The following is a 21,433-nucleotide window of genomic DNA, read 5'->3' on the forward strand; positions in this document are numbered from 1 at the left end:
CAGCTCTGCCCCAGCTGGCCAGACATCGCCATGACGTCATTGGGAGAGGCCATTATGTGCCGGGTGCAAAAACCCAACGCCTCGCTCCGATTGGCTCTTTCCTACGTCACTCCTCGTCGTCGCACGCTGATTGGTCGAGCGGGACCCGCGGCGGGACCCGGAGCGCGCTGGGCTCGGACCCGGGACCGGGCGGGGGGAGGCGGGCGGAGGGGGCGGGAGGCGCCGCGGGAAGCGGGGTCTGGCGGGCTCGGCCTGCCCGGGCGGGGCGGTGTCGGCGGCCCTGGGGAGCGGGGTCTGGCGGGCTCGGCCCGCCGTGTCCCCCCGTGTCCCCTCCCCAGGGGCCGCTGAGGGAGCGGCTGCCCGCGGGCTCCTCCTTCCCGCTGAGCCTCGGCGGGCTCGGAACGGGTTTGTGCCTCGGCCTTGGCCGCAAACATCGCATTCGTTCCCTGGGCTGCGACAAGCCGATAATGACACACTCGAGAGACACATTGAGTCGTTATTGTTTCAGAGTTGGCTGCCCGGGGCTGTTTCACAAGTCAAGCACAACTCGCAAAGCTTTTTACGATTTCCACATGTTAGCAAACAAAGCAAAACAAGCTTGCAAGCAGCTACGAGACATTAGAGCTGGAGAGAACACTTGCTGGTTTAGACTCAGCTGCTTTCCCTCCTGCAGGTTCTTGGAGAGACGGGGGGTGGCCTCAGGTGGGTCTGAAGGGCCGTCCAGCACCTTGGGGGGTGACCGGGGGTGGGTCTGGGACTGAAAACACCTCCCAGTTGTGCAAGTCCTTGGGATGACACCTTTCCAGGTGTGGTGGTGCATCCCCACCCCCCCAGGCCTCCCTGTGATCTGAGAAATGCTCCTTAGGCCTCAGCCTTGATGAACAGCCCTGGGCTGAGCTGCTCTTGAGCTGCTCAGAAACACTCTGCTGCCAGGAACTGGTGCTGTCTAACCAGCTCCTGCAGTTTAACCAACAGCCTGGGAAACTTCTTATTTTTCTTGCCTGAAGAACAACCCAAGTAGAATCCTATTTTTGTTCTCCAACTTTCAGAGAAAGTCACGGACCTGACTTGGGGCCGGGATGGACAATTCCTGTGGGGGCCCCATAACCAGCGGTGCTGAGTGAGACCCTTTGAGGTCTCTGGGGCCGCAGCAGCTGCAGGGACTCTGCTCCAGCACGGGCTGCCCACGGGCTCACATCCTTCTTTTTGGACATCCCCCTGCTCTGTGGGCTCCTCCTTGGGCTGCAGGGGAATCTCAGCCCTGGTGCCTGGAGCACCTCCTGCCCCTCCTTCTGCACTGCCCTGGGGGTCTGCAGAGCTGTTCCTCTCCCCTGTTCCCACTCTGCTCTTCTCTGCACCCAATTCCATCTGCACAAGGACTTTTTCCTCCTTCAGTACTGTGGGGGTTCGACCTCCACATAAATCCAATCTTCAAGTTCCCCTCACAATTTGCCTCAACACCGAAGAGAAATTTTCAGACAGGCACACAGTATGTGGGAAGGGAATTACATACAATTTATTACTACCCAATAAATACTATACAAACTAAAAAGCAATTATATATAATATTAACACAGCTCCCCTTGAACCCTCCCACATCAGTTCAGAAGTCGTCTTCAGGGTAATAGTGAAAAAGTCTCTCTCTCATTGGGGTATCAGGGAAAGGGGTTCTCTTGCACCCCCACCAGCCCTCAGCTCCTGCTGAGGTCTCATCCTGGGCTGCCAGGGAAACACTCACTTCACCAGGTCTTCATCACAAAAAGGTCCAGGGAGTCAGCTCTGAGTCCTTCCTCCTTGGTTTCGTGAAGGTTTCCTCCTAGGGAGTAAGATGTTCCATTTCTCACTCTCCAGGTTGCAGGCTCTGGGTCTCTGCTCAGTCCTTTTTTACCCCAAATAGTTTTCATCAAAAAGTCCTTGCCCAGAAAAACCTGCTGGTTTGGCTCTCTCACTCTTCCTTAGCTGCTGCAGTTTTCAATTTCAGTAGCCCAGGTCCAAACCCAACGTATGGCACCTCCGAGGCCCTCTGGCCCGTCTCCAATTCCTTCAGCCTGCAGTTCTTCCAGCTTTTCCATATATCCCAGCCACTTCTCCAGGCTCTGGACCCCTCTAGCTCCAATGCCGAGCATGCCTTGAATCCACACCACCGCCTTCCCAGGTGAAGAAAAAGAAAGCTCCCTCGCCTTGGCCACAGGGTACTCAGTCCAGTTCACACTGTCCCAAGCCCTGCAGTCTAGCTGGGGGGGGAAGAGGGAGTCTCCCTCACAACACACACATACTCCTACACACTGCCTCCAGCCCTGGCTGAGCCAGGGCCGTGGGGGCACAGGGGCCCCCCCTGGGTTATGGGGGGCCCCCGTCCACCCCTCCGGCTTCTCTCTCTCACACACACGCTCTCACACACAACTAAAACTGCCAACGATTTCCGGCTGTTGTGAATATCTAATTTCAAAAGAGCAAAAAAGAACAGCTGTGATTGGTCCCTCAGCGGGAAACTCTCCAGGGACCAACCACCCCAGCTCCCAGCCCTGGGGGGAGCAGCTAAAACTAAGACAAATACATTCTCCCCAAGGCGTCACTGTCATCTCTGAGATGGAGCCAGCTGGAATTGGCTCTGCTGGACATGGGGGAAGTTTCTGGCAGCTGCTCACTAAACCCAGCCCTGGAGTCCCCCTGCTACCAAAACCTGGCAAACCCAATGCACTGCCCAGCATGGATCATCTGGAACATGAGTCAACAGATCTGTGCCCAATGTGGGTCACTGTGGAACCAATGTGGGTCCTCCGATGGGTGATGGAGTTGGAGCAGCAGATGAAGCTCTTCCCGCAGTTGAGGTGCTCACAGGGCTTCGCTTACTGGTGGGTCCGTTGGTGTGAGGTCAAGGCAGAGCTCTGGCTGAAGCTCTTCCCACACTCGTCACACTTGTAGGGCCTCTCTCCAGTGTGGATGCGCCGGTGCAGGACAAGGTGGGAGTTGCGGTTGAAGCTCTTCCCACAGTCGGTGCAGAGGAAGGGCCTCTCATCTGTGTGCGTCCGCTGATGCAGGAGGAGATGTGAGCTGGTCTTAAACCTCTTCCCACACTCAGGACACTTGTAGGGCCGTTCCCCACTGTGGATCTTCTGGTGGCGGATAAGGTCGGAGCTCAGGCAGAAGCTCTTCCCACATTCCAAGCACTTGTAGGGCCGTTTCCTGGAGTGCAGGCGCTGGTGGGTGATGAGGTTGGAGCGGTCATTGAAGCTTTTCCCACATTCCCCACACTGGTAGGGTTGTTCTCCGGTGTGAACGATCTGGTGGCGGATCAGGCAGAAGCGCCGGCTGAAGCTGCTCCCACACTCCGAGCACTTGTAGGGCCTTTCCCCAGTGTGGATGCGCTGGTGGCGGATCAGGTGGTATCTCTTGCTAAACCTCTTCCCACATTCCAAGCACTTGAACGGCCTTTTCCCAGCACGGAGCTGCTCATGGACCTCCAGGTCAGAGCTCTCGCTCAAGCTCTCGTCACCTTCCCGGCACAGGGTGGGTCTTTCCTCCTCAGAGCACCCTGGGCTGGCTTTGGAGACCCTCCTCCTGGGGTACCTTCGTGGTTTTTCCTCCCCGCTGCCTTCCTGCGCCGTGGAGCCCTTCAAAACGGCCTCTCCCACCAGGCTCTGCCGGGGGGATTTGTCCTCCGGGCTCTCCGTCCTCAGCTCGGGGCCTGGGGCAGGAGGGAAGAAGGACAGGGAGGGGATTTGCCTCCGGCCCAGAGGGAAGGCCAAGGACATCCCCCCAACTCCGGCCCCGGCAGGACGGCGGCGGCAGCGGGGTTGTCCTGCAGCCGGGGGCGATGCTCGGCTGGGAGATACAGGACAAGACAGGGGCAAAGGGGCACTGACTTCCTCCTCACCTGCCTGGGGGTCCTGGGGCATCTTCCTCTTCCTCGCAGACTCCTCCTCCATCTGGCCAAGCTTTGTGAAGGAGAAATGCTGGTCTGGGGGGGAAAACAAGGGGTGAGTGTGTTGGGTTGGCGGTTCCTCCTGCCCAAGTCCATCTCTAGATGTTACTGGGTGGCTTCTGGCCAAGAAAACCTCCGAAACACCAAGATTCAGCCCAAAAAACCCTCCCAGTAGTCCCCCTCTCTGGTCTCTGTACTTTGGGGTTCTGGGGATTCCCTGGTCAAGGCTGCTGGGCGTCCCACATGTACTGGGAGTACTCCCTCTCAAGACTCCCCCTTCTCCAGGCTCCCCTTTCTCCAGGGTCCCCCCTGTCTGCACTGTTGGGGGTCCAAGGGCTCCCCCCTTTCTGGGCTCCCACTTCAGTGTTTCAGGGGTCCCAAGGGTAGCCCCTCTCCAGGCCCCTGTTTCAGGGTTTAGGCGTCCCCCAGTTCTAGCATCACTTCTCTTTGCTCTCCCCACTCTGAAGGTCCTCTTCCTTCCCCTCCTCCTCCTCCATCCCTTCTCCTCCTCCCCCCAGGACCAGCATCCACCCTTGGCCCCCATTCCCCCCAAACCCATCACATCCCGCGGGAGGAGCAGGGATGGAGCTGGGGCAGGTCAGGATGGGGCAGCACTGGGCTCTTGTCTGCTCCCACCCCCTGGGGGGATCCCAGGAAGGGCAAAAGAACAGCAAAAGAGGGAAAAGGCATGGCTGGAGATAAAAATTCAGGGCTTGTGGCAGCCCTTTGGGTTCATCTCAGGAGCCTGCAGATCTTGGAGGGGGAATGCAGAGATGGATGATGGGGAATCCCGAGGGATTTTGGGGGCAGTGTGAGGGGTTGTGGGAGCCCCTTGTTGGGGGATCAGGCTGGAGACCCCCCGGTGCTCCCGGGACCCTGGGCTGGAGAGTTGTCACCACCTTCTCCTGCCTGGGGGGGCTCTGGGGGGACCTCGGCTCCTGGGGGCTCTTCTGCAGCTGCAGAACCTGGAGGGACCCTCCTCTGGGTGGGTCCTCCAGGTGTTCCAGGAGCTTTGGGCTCATCCTGGGAGCAACTGGGCTACACTGGGATCATCCTGAGATCATCCTGGGAGTGACTGGGCTACACTGGGATCATCCTGAGATCATATTGGGAGTGACTGGGCTACACTAGGATCATCCTGAGATCATATTGGGAGAGACTGGGCTACACTGGGATCATCCTGAGATCGTACTGGGAGAGACTGGGCTACACTGGGATCATACAGGGAGTGTCTGTAACCACACTGAGGGTGACTGGGACCACCCTGGGGGCAACTGGGACTATGCTGGGAGACACTGGGGTCATACTGGGAGTGACTGGGATTATACTAGGAGCACCTGGGTGCAACTGGGATCACAGTGGGAGGAAAAGGGAGACACTGGAACCATGCTGGGAGCAGCTGGGATCATACTGGGATCACACTGCGAGCAGCTGGGCCCGTCCTGGGGAGACTGGGATCACAGTGAGTGGGACTGGGATCATACTGGGAGTGAGTGACAAGGAGCATGCTGGGGGCAACTGGGACCATGTTGGAACCATGCTGGGGGGACTGGAACCACAACTGGGGCAACAGGGACCACACTTTGGGCTACTGGGAGCAACTGACAGAAACTGGGATCATGCTGGAAGCAACTGGGAGTCACTGGGAAGGACTGGGTGCGTGCTGCAGGCAACTGGGATATCTTGGGGCTGTCTGTAACCATACTGGGGATGACTGGGACCATGCTGGGGACAACTGGGAGCAAGAGGCAGTGACTGGGTCTATACTGGGGGTGACTGGGAACCTGCTGGGACAGACTGGGATGATACTGGCAGTGACTGGGACTATGCTAGGGGCAACTAGGACTACACTGAGACAAACAGGGAGCAAATGGGACCATGATGGTGGCAACTGGGATCATACTGAGAGTGACTGGGATCGTACTGGCAGGGGCAAAGAGCATGCTGGGGGCAATTGGGACCTTGGTGGGGGCAACTGGAATATACTGGGAGCAACTGAAACAATGCTCAAGGTGACTGGGTCAAACTGGGAGCGACTGGGACCACACTGAGGGTGACTGGGAGTGGCTGTGAGCATGGCTGGGATCATGCTGGAAGTAACTGGGAGGAACTGGGAGTGACTGGGATATACTGGGGGTGACAGGAACCAGTGCCTGGAATAATACCAGCAGTATCTGGGAGTGACTGACATCATACTGGGGTTGAGTGGGAGCAACTGGGGCCATGTAAATGGCATTATACTGGAAGTGACTGGTTTCACAAGGGGAGCAAATGGAAGCTTGCTGGAGGGAACTGGGATCATACTGGGAATGACTGGAAGGAACTGCCATGATACTGGGTTCATATTGGCAGTGGCCGGAAGGAACTGGGATCATACTGGAGGTGACTGGGACCATACTGGGAGCAACTGGGATTACAGTGGGTGTGAATGGAACCTTACTGGGGGTTACTGGGAGCTTCTTGGTCCATGCTGGCAGCAAGTGGGATCAACTGGAAGATACTGGAACCATGCTGGGGGGACTGGAACCACAGCTGGGGCAGCTGGAATCATACTGGGAGAAACTGGGCTCACACTGGGATCATACTGGGAGTGACTGGCACTATGCTGGGGCCAATTGGGACCATGTTGTGGGCAAGTAGGATATAGCGGGAGCAACTGGGCTCATACTGGGAGTGACTGGGCTCTGGAAAGCGCAGGAGGGAGAGGGCAAACCCCTTCCTGCTGCTCTGCATTCCCAAAATCCTTGTTCCCAGTTCCCACTCTGGCCCTGACCAGCAGATCCACTCAGGGATCCCTTTCCCTGGGGACACTTCCCTGCCCTCTCCCCGCCTTCCTGCCCCTGGAAATCAGCACTTAGGAGCCTCATCCCATTGTTCCCTCCTTCTCTTCCCTATTATTACCAGGATCCCCCTGCACCCCCTTTTCCTGGGCACTGGGACCCCCTGCCTGGCCATTCCCAGTTTTCCAGCCCCCAGACCTCCCTTTCTTTGATTCTGGGACCCCCCCTGCCCTCTCTTTCCTGGTCATCCTGCCTCTCCTAGCCCTTGGATCCCCCTTTTCCTTAGCCCCCATTCCCGGCCACCCCAGGTCACCTCACCCCCAGCCCCCCTTTCCTTCACCCCAGCAGCCCCTGCAGCCCCTTGCCAGCTCTCCCAGTTCCCCCCTTTCCTTGACCTTGGGATAACCCCAACACCCAAATCTTCGTGTCTCCCCAGTTCCCCACTCCCAGTGCTTCCTGCAGGGGGGTCCTGGGGTGTCCCAGGGGGTCCCTGAACCCCCCATTTCTGTGCACTGAGACCCCCCGTGCAGCCCCTTATCTGGGACCGGGACCCCCTGCACCCACTTCCCGGCCACCTCACCTCTCCCAGACTCCACACTCCCTTTTCCTTGACCCTGTGACTCTCTGGACCCCCACTGCTGTGAATCAGGACCCCCCTGCACCCCAATTTCCTGGCCATCCCACCCCTCCCAGACTCCATACTCCCTTTTCCTCGACCCTGGCACCCCCTGGACCCCCATTCCTGCCTCTTCCAGCCCACAACCCTCCCTTTCCTAACACCCAGGACCCTCTGAACCACCTTCTGGGACATCCCAGCTGTCCCCACCCAATGAACCACCTTTCCCTGACACTGGAGGCCCCTGGACCCCCCTTTCCTGGGCACAGGGACCCTCTAGACCCACTCTAGTGCCAGTCCCTACATTCTCACTTTCTCCTTGATTCTGGGACCCCCCTTGAGCCCCCATTCCTGGGCTCAGGAACCCCCCTTAACCCACTTATCCTGCACCAATAACCCCCTGCACCCCCTTTCCCTGCCATCCCGCCTCTCCCAGCCCCCAGGTCTCCCTTTTCCTTGACCCTGGGACCCCCTGGACTCCCGTTCCTGCCTTTCTGAAACCCCAGACCCCTGTGTTTTGAACACTGAGGAACCCCCTGAACCCCTTTTCCTGTCATTCTGTGTCCCCCTACCCTGTGACTCCCCCTTTCCCTGACACCGAGGACCCCTGGACCCCCACTGACATCCCATCCCACCTCTCCAATCTCTGCACCCCCCTTTCCGTGGCCCTGGGACCCCCGGGAACCCCCTTCCCCAGCACTGTGTCCCCCCTGCACCCCCAAGACTCAGCCCAAAATAACCCTCCCAGCACTTCCCCCTCTCTGCTCTCTCCACTTTGGGGGCCCGAGGGTCCCCCCTCTCCCGGATCCCCCTCTCGGGCTACCAGGGCTCCCCCCTCTCCGTGCTCCGGGCTGGCAACCAAGGGCCTGACCCAGCAACACCGACCCCACCGCGGGGGGGACCCGCATCCCCCCACCTACCGCCGGGAACCCACACCGGGACCCCCAAAAACACCTCCCGGGGACCCCCGATAGCCCCCCAAGGCGCATTTGCGGCTCAGCTTTGGGGTCCTGCAACATCCAAACATCCTCTCCCTCAAAACCCCACAAACCCAGAGCCCCCCCAGACATTCGGGGCTCGGCTCTGGAGTCCCGCAGCACTTTCTCTCTCCTCTTGCCCGGCCCTGTTTCCCAGCTCCGGCCCAGCCCCGCGGCAGCACCAACGCGGCATCCAAGCCCCGGGGCCATTCCTGCTTCCCTTCCCGGCCTTTCCCGGGCCCAGCCCGGCTCTCCTGTTCTATCCCACCCCCGCACCGAGCTTTGGGGGGCACGGCGGGGATTGGGGGGCTCTGCTGGGCCACGAAGGGACCCCAAGGGAAGCCCTTTCCCGCCGTCCCACCTCCCCTTATTCCCCCTCTCCCACCCCTTTCCCACCGTCCCCCCAAACCCCGGCTCCTTCCCAGCTCCCTTTGGGGGTGACCCACCGCCCCTCGCGCTCAGTTTGGGGGTCCCATCCCCTCTTTTCCCCCTCTCTTCCCCCCTTTCCCACCGTGTCCCCCCCGCTCACCCGAGAGCTCCGCGGCCGCAGGGACGGAACAGGAAAAGGCGGAGCGGGAGGAACGGGAGGGGATAAAGGAGGAAAAGGAAACGAGAGAGGATCGCCCCGCCCCGTCCCGCACGTTCCTGGGAAGAAGGAGCTCGTCCCAAAAATCTTGGTTGGTTGGTTCGTTGATTTTTGTTCATGGCGGGCAGGGGGGGTGAATGTTTGGATCTTGCAGGACCCCAAAGCTGAGCCCCAAATGCCCCTTGGGGGGATATCGAGGATCCCCGGGAGGTGTTTTTGGGGGTCCCGGTGTGGGTTCCCGGCGCTGGGCGGGGGGATGCGGGTCCCCCCCCGCGGTGGGGGTCGGTGATCCCGGGTCAGGCCCCGCCGCCTCCGCTGTCCCCCGGTACCGGCGGGGGGGGGGCTGGGCCGGGGGGGACGGACGGACACGACCCAGCGGGTTTGGGGACCCCTCGGGAGAGCCGGGGGTGGGGGGGGAGGAACCCTGGAGTGGGGAGAGCGGAGCGGGGCGAGAGCGGAGCTGGGGGACCCCCGGCAGCCTGGAGGGGGAGCACGTGGGGGGGACCCCGGGAGCCTGAAAGTGGAGCCCAAGGAAGGTGGGACCCAGGAGAGGGGGGACCTTGGGAACCCGGTACCTCCAAGCAGAGAGAGAGGGGAGAAGGGACCCCTGGGACCTCCAAACTTCCCTGTATCCCTGAGCAGCACCGTGGAGAGGGGGGAAAGCCCAGGGACCCAAAGTGAGGAGACAGGAGAGGGGGCGATCCTGGGATTCCTGGGACCCCCAGAAGCCCGGAGAGGGTAGTGACTCTGGACAGGGGGTACCCTCAATGTGCATGGGACCACCAGGAGCCTGGACAGGGGGGAACCCCAGAACGCCAAAGTTGAGACACTGGAGAAGGGAAACTCCTGGGAGGGTTTTTTAAGGCAGAGTCTTCATGGGTTTGTGTTTTTATGGGATGAATCTTGGTCTTTTGGAGGTTTTTACAGACACAAGATGCTCGGTGCTTCTAGAGATGGACTTTGGTAGGAGGAACCCCCAACCCAACGCACTCACACCTTGTTTTCCCCCCCAGACCAGCATTTCTCCTTCCCAAACTTTGGCTGGATGGAGGAGAAGGCTACGAGGAAGAGGAAGATGCCCCGGGACCCCCAGGCAGGTGAGGAGGAAGTCAGTGCCCCTTTGCCCCTGTCTTGTCCTGTATCTCCCAGCCGAGCATCGCCCCCGGCTGCAGGACAACCCCGCTGCCGCCGCCGTCCTGCCGGGGCCGGAGTTGGGGGGATGTCCTTGGCCTTCCCTCTGGGCCGGAGGCAAATCCCCTCCCTGTCCTTCTTCCCTCCTGCCCCAGGCCCCGAGCTGAGGACGGAGAGCCCGGAGGACAAATCCCCCCGGCAGAGCCTGGTGGGAGAGGCCGTTTTGAAGGGCTCCACGGCGCAGGAAGGCAGCGGGGAGGGAAAGCCACGGAGATCTCCCAGGAGGAGGGTCTCCAAAGGCAGCCCAGGGAACTCTGAGGAGGAAAGACCCACCCTGCGCCGGGAAGGCGGACGGACCTTCATCCAGAGCCCTGACCTGATGGTCCACGTTCAGTTTCACCCCAGAGAGAAGCCTTACAGGTGCTTGGAGTGTCGGAAGAGCTTCGCCCAGATCTCTCACCTCTTCTACCACCAACAGGTACACACTGAGGAGGGACCGGTGTGATTGAAATTGTGGAAGAGCTTCAAGCAGAGCTCCAAGCTTTGCGCCCACCAATCCCTGCACACTGAGGAACAGCCCTACAAGTGCTTGGAATGTGGAAGAGCTTCAGTTGGAACTCCTGCCTCATCACCCACCAGCATCTGCACACGGGGGAGAAGCCCTACAAGTGTCAGAAATGTGGGGAGAGCTTCAGCTTGGGCTCGCACCTGATCCACCACCAGATGATCCACATGGGGGAACGGCCCTACACGTGTGGGGAATGTGGGAAGAGCTTCAGTGACTGCTTCTACCTCATCACCCACCAGCACCGACCCTATAAGTGCCTGGAGTGTGGGAAGAGCTTCAGCGTCAGGTCCAACCTGATCTGCCACCAGAAGATCCACACCGGGGAACGGCCCTACAAGTGTCTCAAGTGTGGGAAGAGGTTCCAGACCAGCTCCCGTCTCCTCGTCCATCAGCAGATGCACACGGGGGAATGGCCCTGCAAGTGTCCCGAGTGTGGGAAGAGGTTTTGGAGCAGTTCATGTCTTTTCCTGCATGAGCAAGGGCACGCAGGGGAACAGTGCTGATCCCGTTGGGATCTGGTCACCAGTGGTGTCCCCTAGGGATCAGTGTTGGGCCCAGTTCTATTTAATATCTTTATCGATAATTTAGATGAGGGAATTGAGTCCACCATCAGCAAATTTGCAGATGACACTAAGTTGGGGGGGGAATGTTGATCTGCTGGAAGGCAGGAGGGCTCTGCAGAGGGACCTGGACATGCTGGAGAGTTGGGCTGATTCTGACGGGATGAGGTTCAACCAGGCCAAATGCCAGGACCTGCCCTTTGGACACAAGAAGCCCCGGCAGCTCCGGGCTGGGACAGAGTGGCTGGAGAGCAGCCAGGCAGAAAGGGAGCTGGGAGTGTGGATAGACAGGAAGCTGAACAGGAGACAGAGTGTGCCTGGGTGGCGAAGAAGACCAATGGATCCTGGCCTGGCTCAGGAAGAGTGTGGCAGCAGGAGCAGGGAAGTGATTCTTCCCCTGGACTCAGCGCTGGTGAGGCCACCCCTGGAGTGCTGTGTCCAGTTCTGGGCCCTCAGCTCAGGAAGGCCCTGGAGGGGCTGGAGCAGGTGCAGAGAAGAGCAACGAGGCTGGGGAAGGAACTGGAGCACAAGTGCTGTGAGGAGAGGCTGAGGGAGCTGGAGAAGAGGATGCTCAGGGGAGACCTCCTCACTCTCTACAACTCCCTGACAGGAGGGTGTAGCCAGGTGGGCGTCCGTGACATCTCAGGCAGAGATGCCATGAGGTGTAATGGAATCCTTTATTACAGTTCTTTCACAGTTTATATACCCCGTTACAGCAGCAGTAAATTCCTGTTAGTAACTCTTCTCTAGATCTACTTTTTAGTTAAGCATTCACTGCCCATGAGAAAAATACTCCCAAGCACTTTTCCCCACACAAAGACACATCTCACTACGTCCGCTTTTATCTTGCCAAGTTCCCCTTAAGTTTCTCCCAGGGTCCTGTAATCTTGGTTCCCTACATCTCCCTCTTCTTTATTTTCTAAGGCACTTAAGTTAAAGCTGTATGGACTTGTACCACCAAGGCTTGAAATCTTTTTCACCCATGGCCCCAATCCCAAAGTCCAATCCCATCCTTCAAAGGGGTTCCATCTGTTGTTCACCGTCAGTTTCTTTGTTAGGTCCTGTAACTGTTGTAAAGCTTTTGTGAATGGAGGTTGATTTGTCACTCAAGTTCATGCAACACATTCCATCAAATCCTTCCCATTCATGTCCCTGTGCTAAAAGCAAAAAGTCAATAGCAGCTCTATTTTTCAAAGTAACATGTCTTACTGACTGAGCACTGGTCAATAAATCTGCAATAGCCTGACTAGTAGCATTTGTCTGTTTTGCTAACCAACATCCTAATCTATCCAAAACTAAGGGCCATGTTTATATAAACAAAGTGCTCTTGGCAGCTTTCCCGGTAATGTTCCCAAACATTCCCAGACACTGTACCAAAATAAACCGAGATAACCCGAAGTTTCCCAGCCAATGTCCCCGAACTACAGCAAACGTCTCCCCCCCCCCACAATGGGTAAAGGAGACAGAAGGGAAAAGGGAAAAAAAACCCAAAGGACTCAAACTGAACTAAAGCAATATTTATATATTTACACTGAATTGCAGTTACAAAAACCTATACACATAGAAGAAAAGAGAACCCCCAAAAAAATGAAAAACAGATATACCCAAATATACATGGCTAATAGAGAGCCAGCAAGCAAAAAGAATCTTAATACTTCCCTTGAGAAAGCAGAACTGTGCCAACAGACTTCCCCTACGAGTCGGGACGAAGCAACCACCTCCCGAGGTCTGCGAGGCCCCACAGCCCTTCACAGGAGCTCAGCGAAGCTGCCCCTTCTCTCCAACCCAGCCAGAAGACATCTGGCCAGCCAATTTCCTCCCCCTTGTATTAATACCTCTGCTTACGTAAGGAATAGAATGGAATTCTGGGAACACAGGGCACTTCCCTGGTTTCGAGCTGGTTGCCAGGAAGGGATCAGACCCAGCCAGCACAGGTTTAGGAGGGGCAGGTCCTGTCTGATCAACCTGATCTCCTTTTATGACGAAGTGACCCACTTGGTGGATGAGGGGAAGGCTGTGGATGTGTCTACGTGGACTGCAGCACAGCCTTGGACACTGTTTCCTATGGCACACTCCTGGAAAAGCTGCAGCCAAGGCTTGGACAGGGGCACTCTGCTGGGTTAAGGGCCCAGGGAGTGGTGGGGATGGAGCTGCATCCAGTTGGGATCCGGTCACCAGTGGTGTCCCCAGGGATCAGCGCTGGGCCCAGTTCTATTTAATATCTTTATTGATGATTTAGATGAAGGGATTGAGTCCACCATCAGCAAATTTGCAGATGACACCAAGCTGGGGGGTGTGTTGATGTGCTGGAAGGCAGGAGGGCTCTGCAGAGGGACCTGGACAAGCTGGAGAGTTGGGCTGATTCTGACGGGATGAGGTTCAACCAGGCCAAGTGCCGGGTCTTGTCCTTTGGCCACAACAACCCCCGGCAGCCCCCCGGGCTGGGGACAGAGTGGCTGGAGAGCAGCCAGGCAGGAAGGGAGCTGGGAGTGTGGATTGACAGCAGCTGAACATGAGCCAGAGTGTGCCCAGGTGGCCAAGAGGGCCAATGGATCCTGGCCTGGCTCAGGAAGAGTGTGGCAGCAGGAGCAGGGAAGTGATTCTTCCCCTGGACTCAGCGCTGGTGAGGCCACCCCTGGAGTGCTGTGTCCAGCTCTGGGCCCTCAGCTCAGGAAGGACATGGAGGGGCTGGAGCAGGTGCAGAGAAGAGCAACGAGGCTGGGGAAGGGACTGGAGCACAAGTGCTGTGAGGAGAGGCTGAGGGAGCTGGGGGGGCTCAGCCTGGAGAAGAGGAGGCTCAGGGGAGACCTCCTCACTCTCTGCAACTCCCTGACAGGAGGGGGGAGCCAGGTGGGGGTTGGTCTCTTCTCCCAGGCAGCTATTAGTAAGATAAGAGGGCATGGTCTTAAGCTGTGCCAGGGGAGGTTTAGGTTGGATATTAGGAAGAAATTCTTTCCAGAGAGGGTGATCAGACATTGGAATGGGCTGCCCAGGGAAGTGGTGGATTCTCCGTCCCTGGAGGTGTTTAAGATAAGACTGGATGTGGCATCAGTGCCATGGTCTGGGAACCATGGCAGGGTTGGATCAAGGGTTGGACTTGATGATCTCAGAGGTCCCTTCCAACCCAGCTGATTCTATGATTCCATGATTTTATACTAAAACTGCTACACCCACACACAGGGACACATCTCACCATGTCCGCGTTTATCCTGCCAAGTTCCCCTTCTAAGTTTCTCCTAGGGTCATAATCTCAGTTCCCTACACCCACTGTGTGGGCATAGGTTCACCTCAGCCCCTGAGAATGAGGAGGGGGAACCCCAAAAGACGTTTCTAGCCCCCAAAATCGGCGGCAAGCAGCAGGATCATCTCCATAACAGGCTTCTTGTGTCCCTCCTTATGGTGCCCAACTCCAAGTGCTGGAGCCATGTGTTCCCACCCAAATCTCCCAGTACTCCTCTCAGGATTGGGGGCACCCCAAAAACTCCCTCAGTACTAGAGGGTATCCCAAAACTTCCTCAGGAAGGAGTGATACCCCAAAATCCCTTCAGGAAAGAGGTCCCTCCTGGCCTCATCATCCCCAACATTCAGCTCGTTTTGCCACTGGGGACGAGGATCAGCACAAGAAACACAGACACCAACTTTAAAGAATAAGTCTATAAATGTACTATAGTGCAAAACAGCAAAGAATTACAAAAGAAGCCAAGAATTATAAAAAGATAAGCTTAGCAATGCACCTAATCATTGCTACAAAGAGTGTCTATAGTGATTAAGAAAGATACATCAGCAGTTACCCCATTTAATGCATTACCATCAGCTGGGGAGCCCCGGTCACAGTGAAGGGCCAGAGAACCAGCCTGGGAACTGGGAAATCCTACGCAGTGCATCCACTCCCAGGTGGATGCCTTTGTCCTCGCTGTGAGAGGGTCCAGCTTTTATATTGTCAAACAAACAAGTTTACATCATGGCTTAGTGTGGAAAATGTCTGGCTTTCTTCTCTCCTTAGTTTTCACCCAAAGCCTGGCCAGGACTCAGGAAAATCGAGGGAGTCAGTTTGGACCAACTACTGTCCAATAAGGCCAGTTATCTACTTCCATGGCCTTGACCAGTCTCTAAATACAGAAAGATAGATACATTAATAAAAAATACAAATCTTCACTAATTAAGTAGATACCAATATATCTTACTGTCATGTTTAGTATTACGTATTTTACTAAGGATTACATAGAATTTTGGCTAATAAGCAGATACATGACTATATATAACAGTAGGTCGGAAGGTTCATCTAGAGATCAGCTCTGGCTCAGGGCCTGTTGTTCAGGCCTCAGAACTTCAGAGGGATACCCTGAAACCCCCTCAGGAACGGGGTCCCCCCCCGGCCTCTTCATCCCCAACCTGTCTCCTACCAGACCCCATCCCAGCTTTCCCAATCCCCATCTCACACCTCCCAGTTGCCATCCCACCCTCCCAGGGGTTTAGAGGCAGCTGTGGGACCAAGTACTTTTAGGGTGGGATTCAGTCATTTTGAGGTGGGGGTCAAGATATTCTGAGGTGGGATTGAGGCAATTTCAGTGGCATTGAGTCATTTTGTGGCAACAGATCGATCCCTCTCAACTTCTGGGAGCAAAAGGATGGAGAAAACTCCCCCAAACCCTCTCAGAACCACAAAATCCTCCTGAATATTCCCCCAAACCCCAAATCCCTGTAAAGTGGTGGGGGTTTACATGTCTTTATTCAATTTCTTTATGTTTATCCCAATTCCAGGTGTTTCCAACTCACCTTTTTTCCTCTCTCCTCACCCTTTCCCATCATCCCCTTAATCCCCAGCTTCCCCCCAGCTTGGTTTAGGGGTATTTTCCCCTCCTCCTGCTCTGCTCAGTTGCAGGGTTTCAGCCCCCTTCCCGCTCAGTTTAGGAATCCCATCACCCCTTTCCCACCCCCCATCCCTTTTCCATCATCCCCCCGGCCCAGCCTACGCCTGATTTGCAGGTCCCAGATTCTCCCACAAACTCTCCTGTTTTGTTTGGGGGTCCCAGCTGCCCCTATTTCCCCCACTCCCACCATTTTTCCCATTGTCCCCCAATCCTCAGCTCCCCCCACATTCAGCTTGGGGGTCCCACTCCCCTTTTACCCCCTCCCCGCCTCCTTCTCCTTTCTCATTGCCCCCCAATCTTCAGCACCCTCCGCGCTTGGTTTCGGGGGTCCCAGTCTGCTCTCCCACTCACTTTGGGGGGTCCCACCCCTGCTTTTTTCCCCCTCCCCCCTCCTTTCCAACAGCCCTCCCCCACTTCCAGCACACGCTCTGCCCCACACTCCCCTCTCCACTTCACGGGGAATGGGATCGAGAGCTCGTAGTTGTGCCCAAAAGGACCAGGGCTGGAGACTGGAATGGATGTGCCTCACGTTGCTGTGAGCCATGATTTGAGCTGTGTGCGACAGGAATCGCTGTCACAGGAACCACCCGAACCAGCGCAGGAGGAGCCTCACAAGCAGCAGTTTCAGGGCAGCGGGGACCCGACCTGAGCTGCCTTTGGTGCCCAAAACTGCCCACACAGCCCCTCTCCTGCCCCGAGGGACTGTCTCCCGTGCCAAGTACCCCACGCTGGACGGAGCAGACACGGACTCCTCTCCCTGAGCTGGAAGCAGCGGTGGGACCCCCATCCCCCTGTGCCGCGGAGCGGAGGGAGGGAATAGGGGATAAAGTGAAGTCTGTGAAGGAGGGAGGGGTGGGGGAAGGTGTTTTATTAGGATTCGTTTGACTTCTCATCCTCCTGCTCGGATCTGAGCCGTTCCCAATCCCATCAATGTCCCCCAGCCGGGTCTTTGCGCCGGGGCGGCGATCGGGCAATGCCCTGTTCCTGCCCCCCGGCCCGGGCCGCGCCACAAAATGGCGGCGGCAGAGCTCGAGTCCCGTCATGATTGGCTGCTTCTCCCGTCACTTCTCGCCCTCGCGCGCTGATTGGTCGGATCGGGCAGGCACTGCTCCCTCCCTTCGTCTGCCGGGCCGGGGCAGCGGCAGCAGCGCTTGGATGGCGCTGAGGCGGCGGCGGAGCTCGGAGGCGGCCCCGGCGCAGGTGGGACCCGCGCTCGGTCCTGCCGGGGCTCGGGGCTCGCTGCGGGCGGAGGGGGCGGGAGGCGCCGCGGGAAGCGGGGTCTGGCGGGCTCGGCCTGCCCGGGCGGGGCGGTGTCGGCGGCCCTGGGGAGCGGGGTCTGGCGGGCTCGGCCCGCCGTGTCCCCCCGTGTCCCCTCCCCAGGGGCCGCTGAGGGAGCGGCTGCCCGCGGGCTCCTCCTTCCCGCTGAGCCTCGGCGGGCTCGGAACGGGTTTGTGCCTCGGCCTTGGCCGCAAACATCGCATTCGTTCCCTGGGCTGCGACAAGCCGATAATGACACACTCGAGAGACACATTGAGTCGTTATTGTTTCAGAGTTGGCTGCCCGGGGCTGTTTCACAAGTCAAGCACAACTCGCAAAGCTTTTTACGATTTCCACGTTAGCAAACAAAGCAAAACCAGCTTGCAAGCAGCTACGAGACATTAGAGCTGGAGAGAACACTTGCTGGTTTAGACTCAGCTGCTTTCCCTCCTGCAGGTTCTTGGAGAGACGGGGGGTGGCCTCAGGTGGGTCTGAAGGGCCGTCCAGCACCTTGGGGGGGTGACCGGGGGGGCCTGGGACTGAAAACACCTCCCAGCTGTGCAAGTCCTTGGGATGACACCTTTCCAGGTGTGGTGGTGCATCCCCACCCCCCCAGGCCTCCCTGTGATCTGAGAAATGCTCCTTAGGCCTCAGCCTTGATGAACAGCCCTGGGCTGAGCTGCTCTTGAGCTGCTCAGAAACTCTCTGCTGCCAGGAACTGGTGCTGTCTAACCAGCTCCTGCAGTTTAACCAACAGCCTGGGAAACTTCTTATTTTTCTTGCCTGAAGAACAACCCAAGTAGAATCCTATTTTTGTTCTCCAACTTTCAGAGAAAGTCACGGACCTGACTTGGGGCCAGGATGGACAATTCCTGTGGGGGCCCCATAACCAGCACTGCTGAGTGAGACCCTTTGAGGTCTCTGGGGCCGCAGCAGCTGCAGGGACTCTGCTCCAGCACGGGCTGCCCACGGGCTCACATCCTTCTTTTTGGACATCCCCCTGCTCTGTGGGCTCCTCCTTGGGCTGCAGGGGAATCTCAGCCCTGGTGCCTGGAGCACCTCCTGCCCTTCCTTCTGCACTGCCCTGGGGGTCTGCAGAACTGTTCCTCTCCCCTGTTCCCACTCTGCTCTTCTCTGCACCCAATTCCATCTGCACAAAGACTTTTTCCTCCTTCAGTACGTTCTCCCTGAGGTGTCACTGCCATCTCTGATGGGCTCAGCCTTGGCCAGCGGTGGGTCTGTCCTGGAGCCAGCTGGAATTGGCTCTGCTGGACATGGGGGAAGTTTCTGGCAGCTGCTCACAGAACCCAGCCCTGGAATCCCCCTACTACCAAAACCTGACAAACCCAAGGCACTACCAGCATGGATCACCTGGAATGTGGGTCAGCAGGTCTGTGCCCAACATGGTTTGCAGTTGGGTCACTCATATTATGGACACAGAACTCCTAGTGACTTCTAGAGATGGCCTTGGGCAGGAGGAACCCCCAAGCCAATGCACTCACACTTTGTTTTTCCCCCCCCAGCAGGATTTCTCCTTCCCAAAGCTTGGCCGAATGGAGGAGGAGGCTGCGAGGAAGAGGAAGATGCCCCAGGACCCCCAGGCAGGTGAGGAGGAAGTCAGTGCCCCTTTGCCCCTGTCTTGTCCTGTATCTCCCAGCCGAGCATCACCCCCAGCTGCAGGACAACCCCGCTGCCGCCGCCGTCCTGCCGGGGCCGGAGTTGGGGGGATGTCCTTGGCCTTCCCTCTGGGCTGGGGGCAAATCCCCTCCCTGTGTTTCCTTCCTGCCCCAGGCCCCGAGCTGAGGACGGAGAGCCCGGAGGACAAATCCCCCCAGCAGAGCCTGGTGGGAGAGGCCGTTTTGAAGGGCTCCACGGCGCAGGAAGGCAGCGGGGAGGGAAAGCCACGAAGGTACCCCAGGAGGAGGGTCTCCAAAGCCAGCCCAGAGTGCTCTGAGGAGGAAAGACCCACCCTGTGCCGGGAAGGTGGCCGGAACTTGAGCCAGAGCTGCGACCAGGAGGTCCTTGAGCAACCTCCCACCAGGGAGAAGCCCTACAAATGCTTGGAATGTGGGAAGACCTACAACCGGAGCTCCATGCTCCTCACCCACCAGCACACCCACACGGGAGAACAGCCATACACGTGTGGGGAATGTGGGAAGAGCTTCAGTCATAGGTCCAGCCTGATCCGCCACCGGAACATCCACACCCACGAGCATCTCTACACATGCTTGGAATGTGGGCAGATCTTCAGCCGGAGATCCCACCTGATCGGACACCAGATCATCCACACTGGGGAACGGCCCCACAAGTGCTTGGAATGTGGGAAGAGCTTCAGGCGGAGCTCTCACTTGATCGGCCACCAGCGCAGCCACACGGGGGAACGACCCCACAAGTGCTTGGAATGTGGGAAGAGCTTCAGCGACAGCTCCACCCTCCACAACCACCAGCGCATTCACACTGGGGAACGACCCTACAAGTGCTTGGAATGTGGGAAGAGCTTCAGCTGCATCTCCCACTTGAGCTTGCACCAGAAGACTCACACTGGGGAACGGCCCTACAAGTGCTTGGAATGTGGGAAGAGGTTTCTGACCAGCTCACATCTCCTCAGGCATCAGCAAATGCACAGGGAGGAGAGGCCCTTCCGCTGCACCGACTGTAGGAAGAGCTTCAAGGACAACTCCATGCTTGTCACCCACCAACGCATCCACACTGGGGAGAGGCCCTACCAGTGTGAGGAGTGTGGGAAGAGTTTCATCAGCAGCTCCCACCTTGTCAGGCACAGGCGCATCCACAGCGGGGAGAGGCCCTACAAGTGTCACAAGTGTGGGAAGAGCTTCAATCAGAGCTCTAACTTGACCACACACCAACGGACCCACCCGTAAGAGAAGCCCTGTGAGCGCCTTGACTGCGGGAAGAGCTTCATCTGCTGCTCCAACTCCATCACCCATTCATTGGAGGACCCGCATTGGATGATCCACAGTGACCCACACTGGGCACAGACCTGGTGACTCACATTTCAGATGATACACATTGGGAAGACATCTGGCAGGTGGTCTCCATCCTCCTGGTTCCCTGTAGGCATCTGGATGAAGGCAGGGGGAGGAACATTCATCAGAACACAGACTAAGATTGGAAATTCATTGGGAAGACCAATTTTTTTGACTTTAGACCTCTGGCAGGACATCTCCCCTGGAATGTCCAAGCAAACTATGCCACGGCCCGGTGGCGTAAGGAATAGGGACGTAACACTGCATAGAAGGTTCCGACAAGATAGAAGGTTGGGGTGCAATGGCCACTTTATTAAGGGAGGATTGGGACTTATCTAGGGTTTGGCTGAGGGAAGTTCGGTAACCGGGGCAGAGCATGAGACAGACAGCTCAGGGAACAAAGGGAAAGGAGAGAGGAACTTGGGAGGAGTTGGGAGTCAAGGACCAACGGGAGCTCACTCCGCACTGCGGCACTTCTCAACCAGTCAGCGTGGGATGAGCGGGAAAGCAGGGGAGAGCAAGGGAGTAAACAACTTTTGGCAGGAAAAACTGTGGGCAAGTCCAGGCAAGTTCTGGGTAATACATTTCAAGGGGATTAATACAGAGATATATGGGGAAATACATTAAATGGGGTTCAGAACGAGGATATAAACGTGAAAGTCCATAGGCTGTCATCTCTTCAAGCACCATACAGGTCCCTCCATGCCTGGAAGCATTGCCATTCCGATTCTTTTTCCTCCACATCTCCCCCTTTTTTGTTTTCTTGAGGGATTGACAGAAATACAGTCTTTGGTATAAGTCTTTTACATGTAGCTATAACACAGCAAATGGTTAATAATAATGTAAGGGGGGTACTTTTGAATTAGATGATCAATGGAGCATAGAGGCGTGAGAAAGGCATCATATTAGGATGTGAAACCAGCTAGAGTATGGTACAATGGAACTTCATGGCACAAGCTAATTGTAAGGTCCATTGTGCTTTTTAGCAAGTCAGCTTGATATCCCCTATTATCAGAGCTGAGTTCTTCCTTGGTTTTGCTACATATTGCAAGATAGATACATCTACCCTTGAAACACAATGGTAGAGGTCATCCATAGGGGTGAGAAAGATGATGATGGGAGGAAGATGATGTGGGCAGGGGTCGCTGGCCCCTTGCCCTACAAGTAGGGCATGC

At 57.1% G+C, this 21,433-nt stretch overlaps 1 protein-coding gene and 1 pseudogene across 1 annotated transcript; one reads left to right on the forward strand and one right to left on the reverse strand.

Moving 5' to 3' along the window:
- Nucleotides 1-1,494: 1,494 nt before the first annotated feature.
- LOC113995316 (zinc finger protein 436-like) lies at nt 1,495-8,861 on the reverse strand. The gene is made up of 3 exons (XM_039389221.1): nt 8,828-8,861; nt 3,878-3,961; nt 1,495-3,688 (listed from the first exon to the last, which is right to left on the reverse strand). The coding sequence occupies exons 2-3, from the start codon at nt 3,927-3,929 to the stop codon at nt 2,850-2,852; spliced, it is 891 nt and encodes a 296-aa protein (XP_039245155.1). The 5' UTR covers nt 3,930-3,961; nt 8,828-8,861; the 3' UTR covers nt 1,495-2,849.
- Nucleotides 8,793-21,176, forward strand: LOC113995319 (annotated as a pseudogene).
- Nucleotides 21,177-21,433: the final 257 nt, after the last annotated feature.

Source organism: Pipra filicauda, unplaced genomic scaffold (assembly GCF_003945595.2).
Source record: "Pipra filicauda isolate LSUMZ 115617 unplaced genomic scaffold, ASM394559v2 scaffold718_size133179_pilon, whole genome shotgun sequence".
Classification (NCBI taxonomy): Eukaryota; Metazoa; Chordata; class Aves; order Passeriformes; family Pipridae; genus Pipra; species Pipra filicauda.

What these genes read in the sequence shown, in the direction of transcription:
- LOC113995316 (XM_039389221.1), bottom strand. Translation starts at nt 3,929, where the DNA reads ATGGAGGAGGAGTCTGCGAGGAAGAGGAAGATGCCCCAGGACCCCCAG. An exon ending in GCCCCAGGACCCCCAGGCAG is followed by an intron (nt 3,689 to 3,877) that starts GTGAGGAGGAAG and finishes CTCCTGCCCCAG; the next exon opens with GCCCCGAGCTGAGGACGGAG.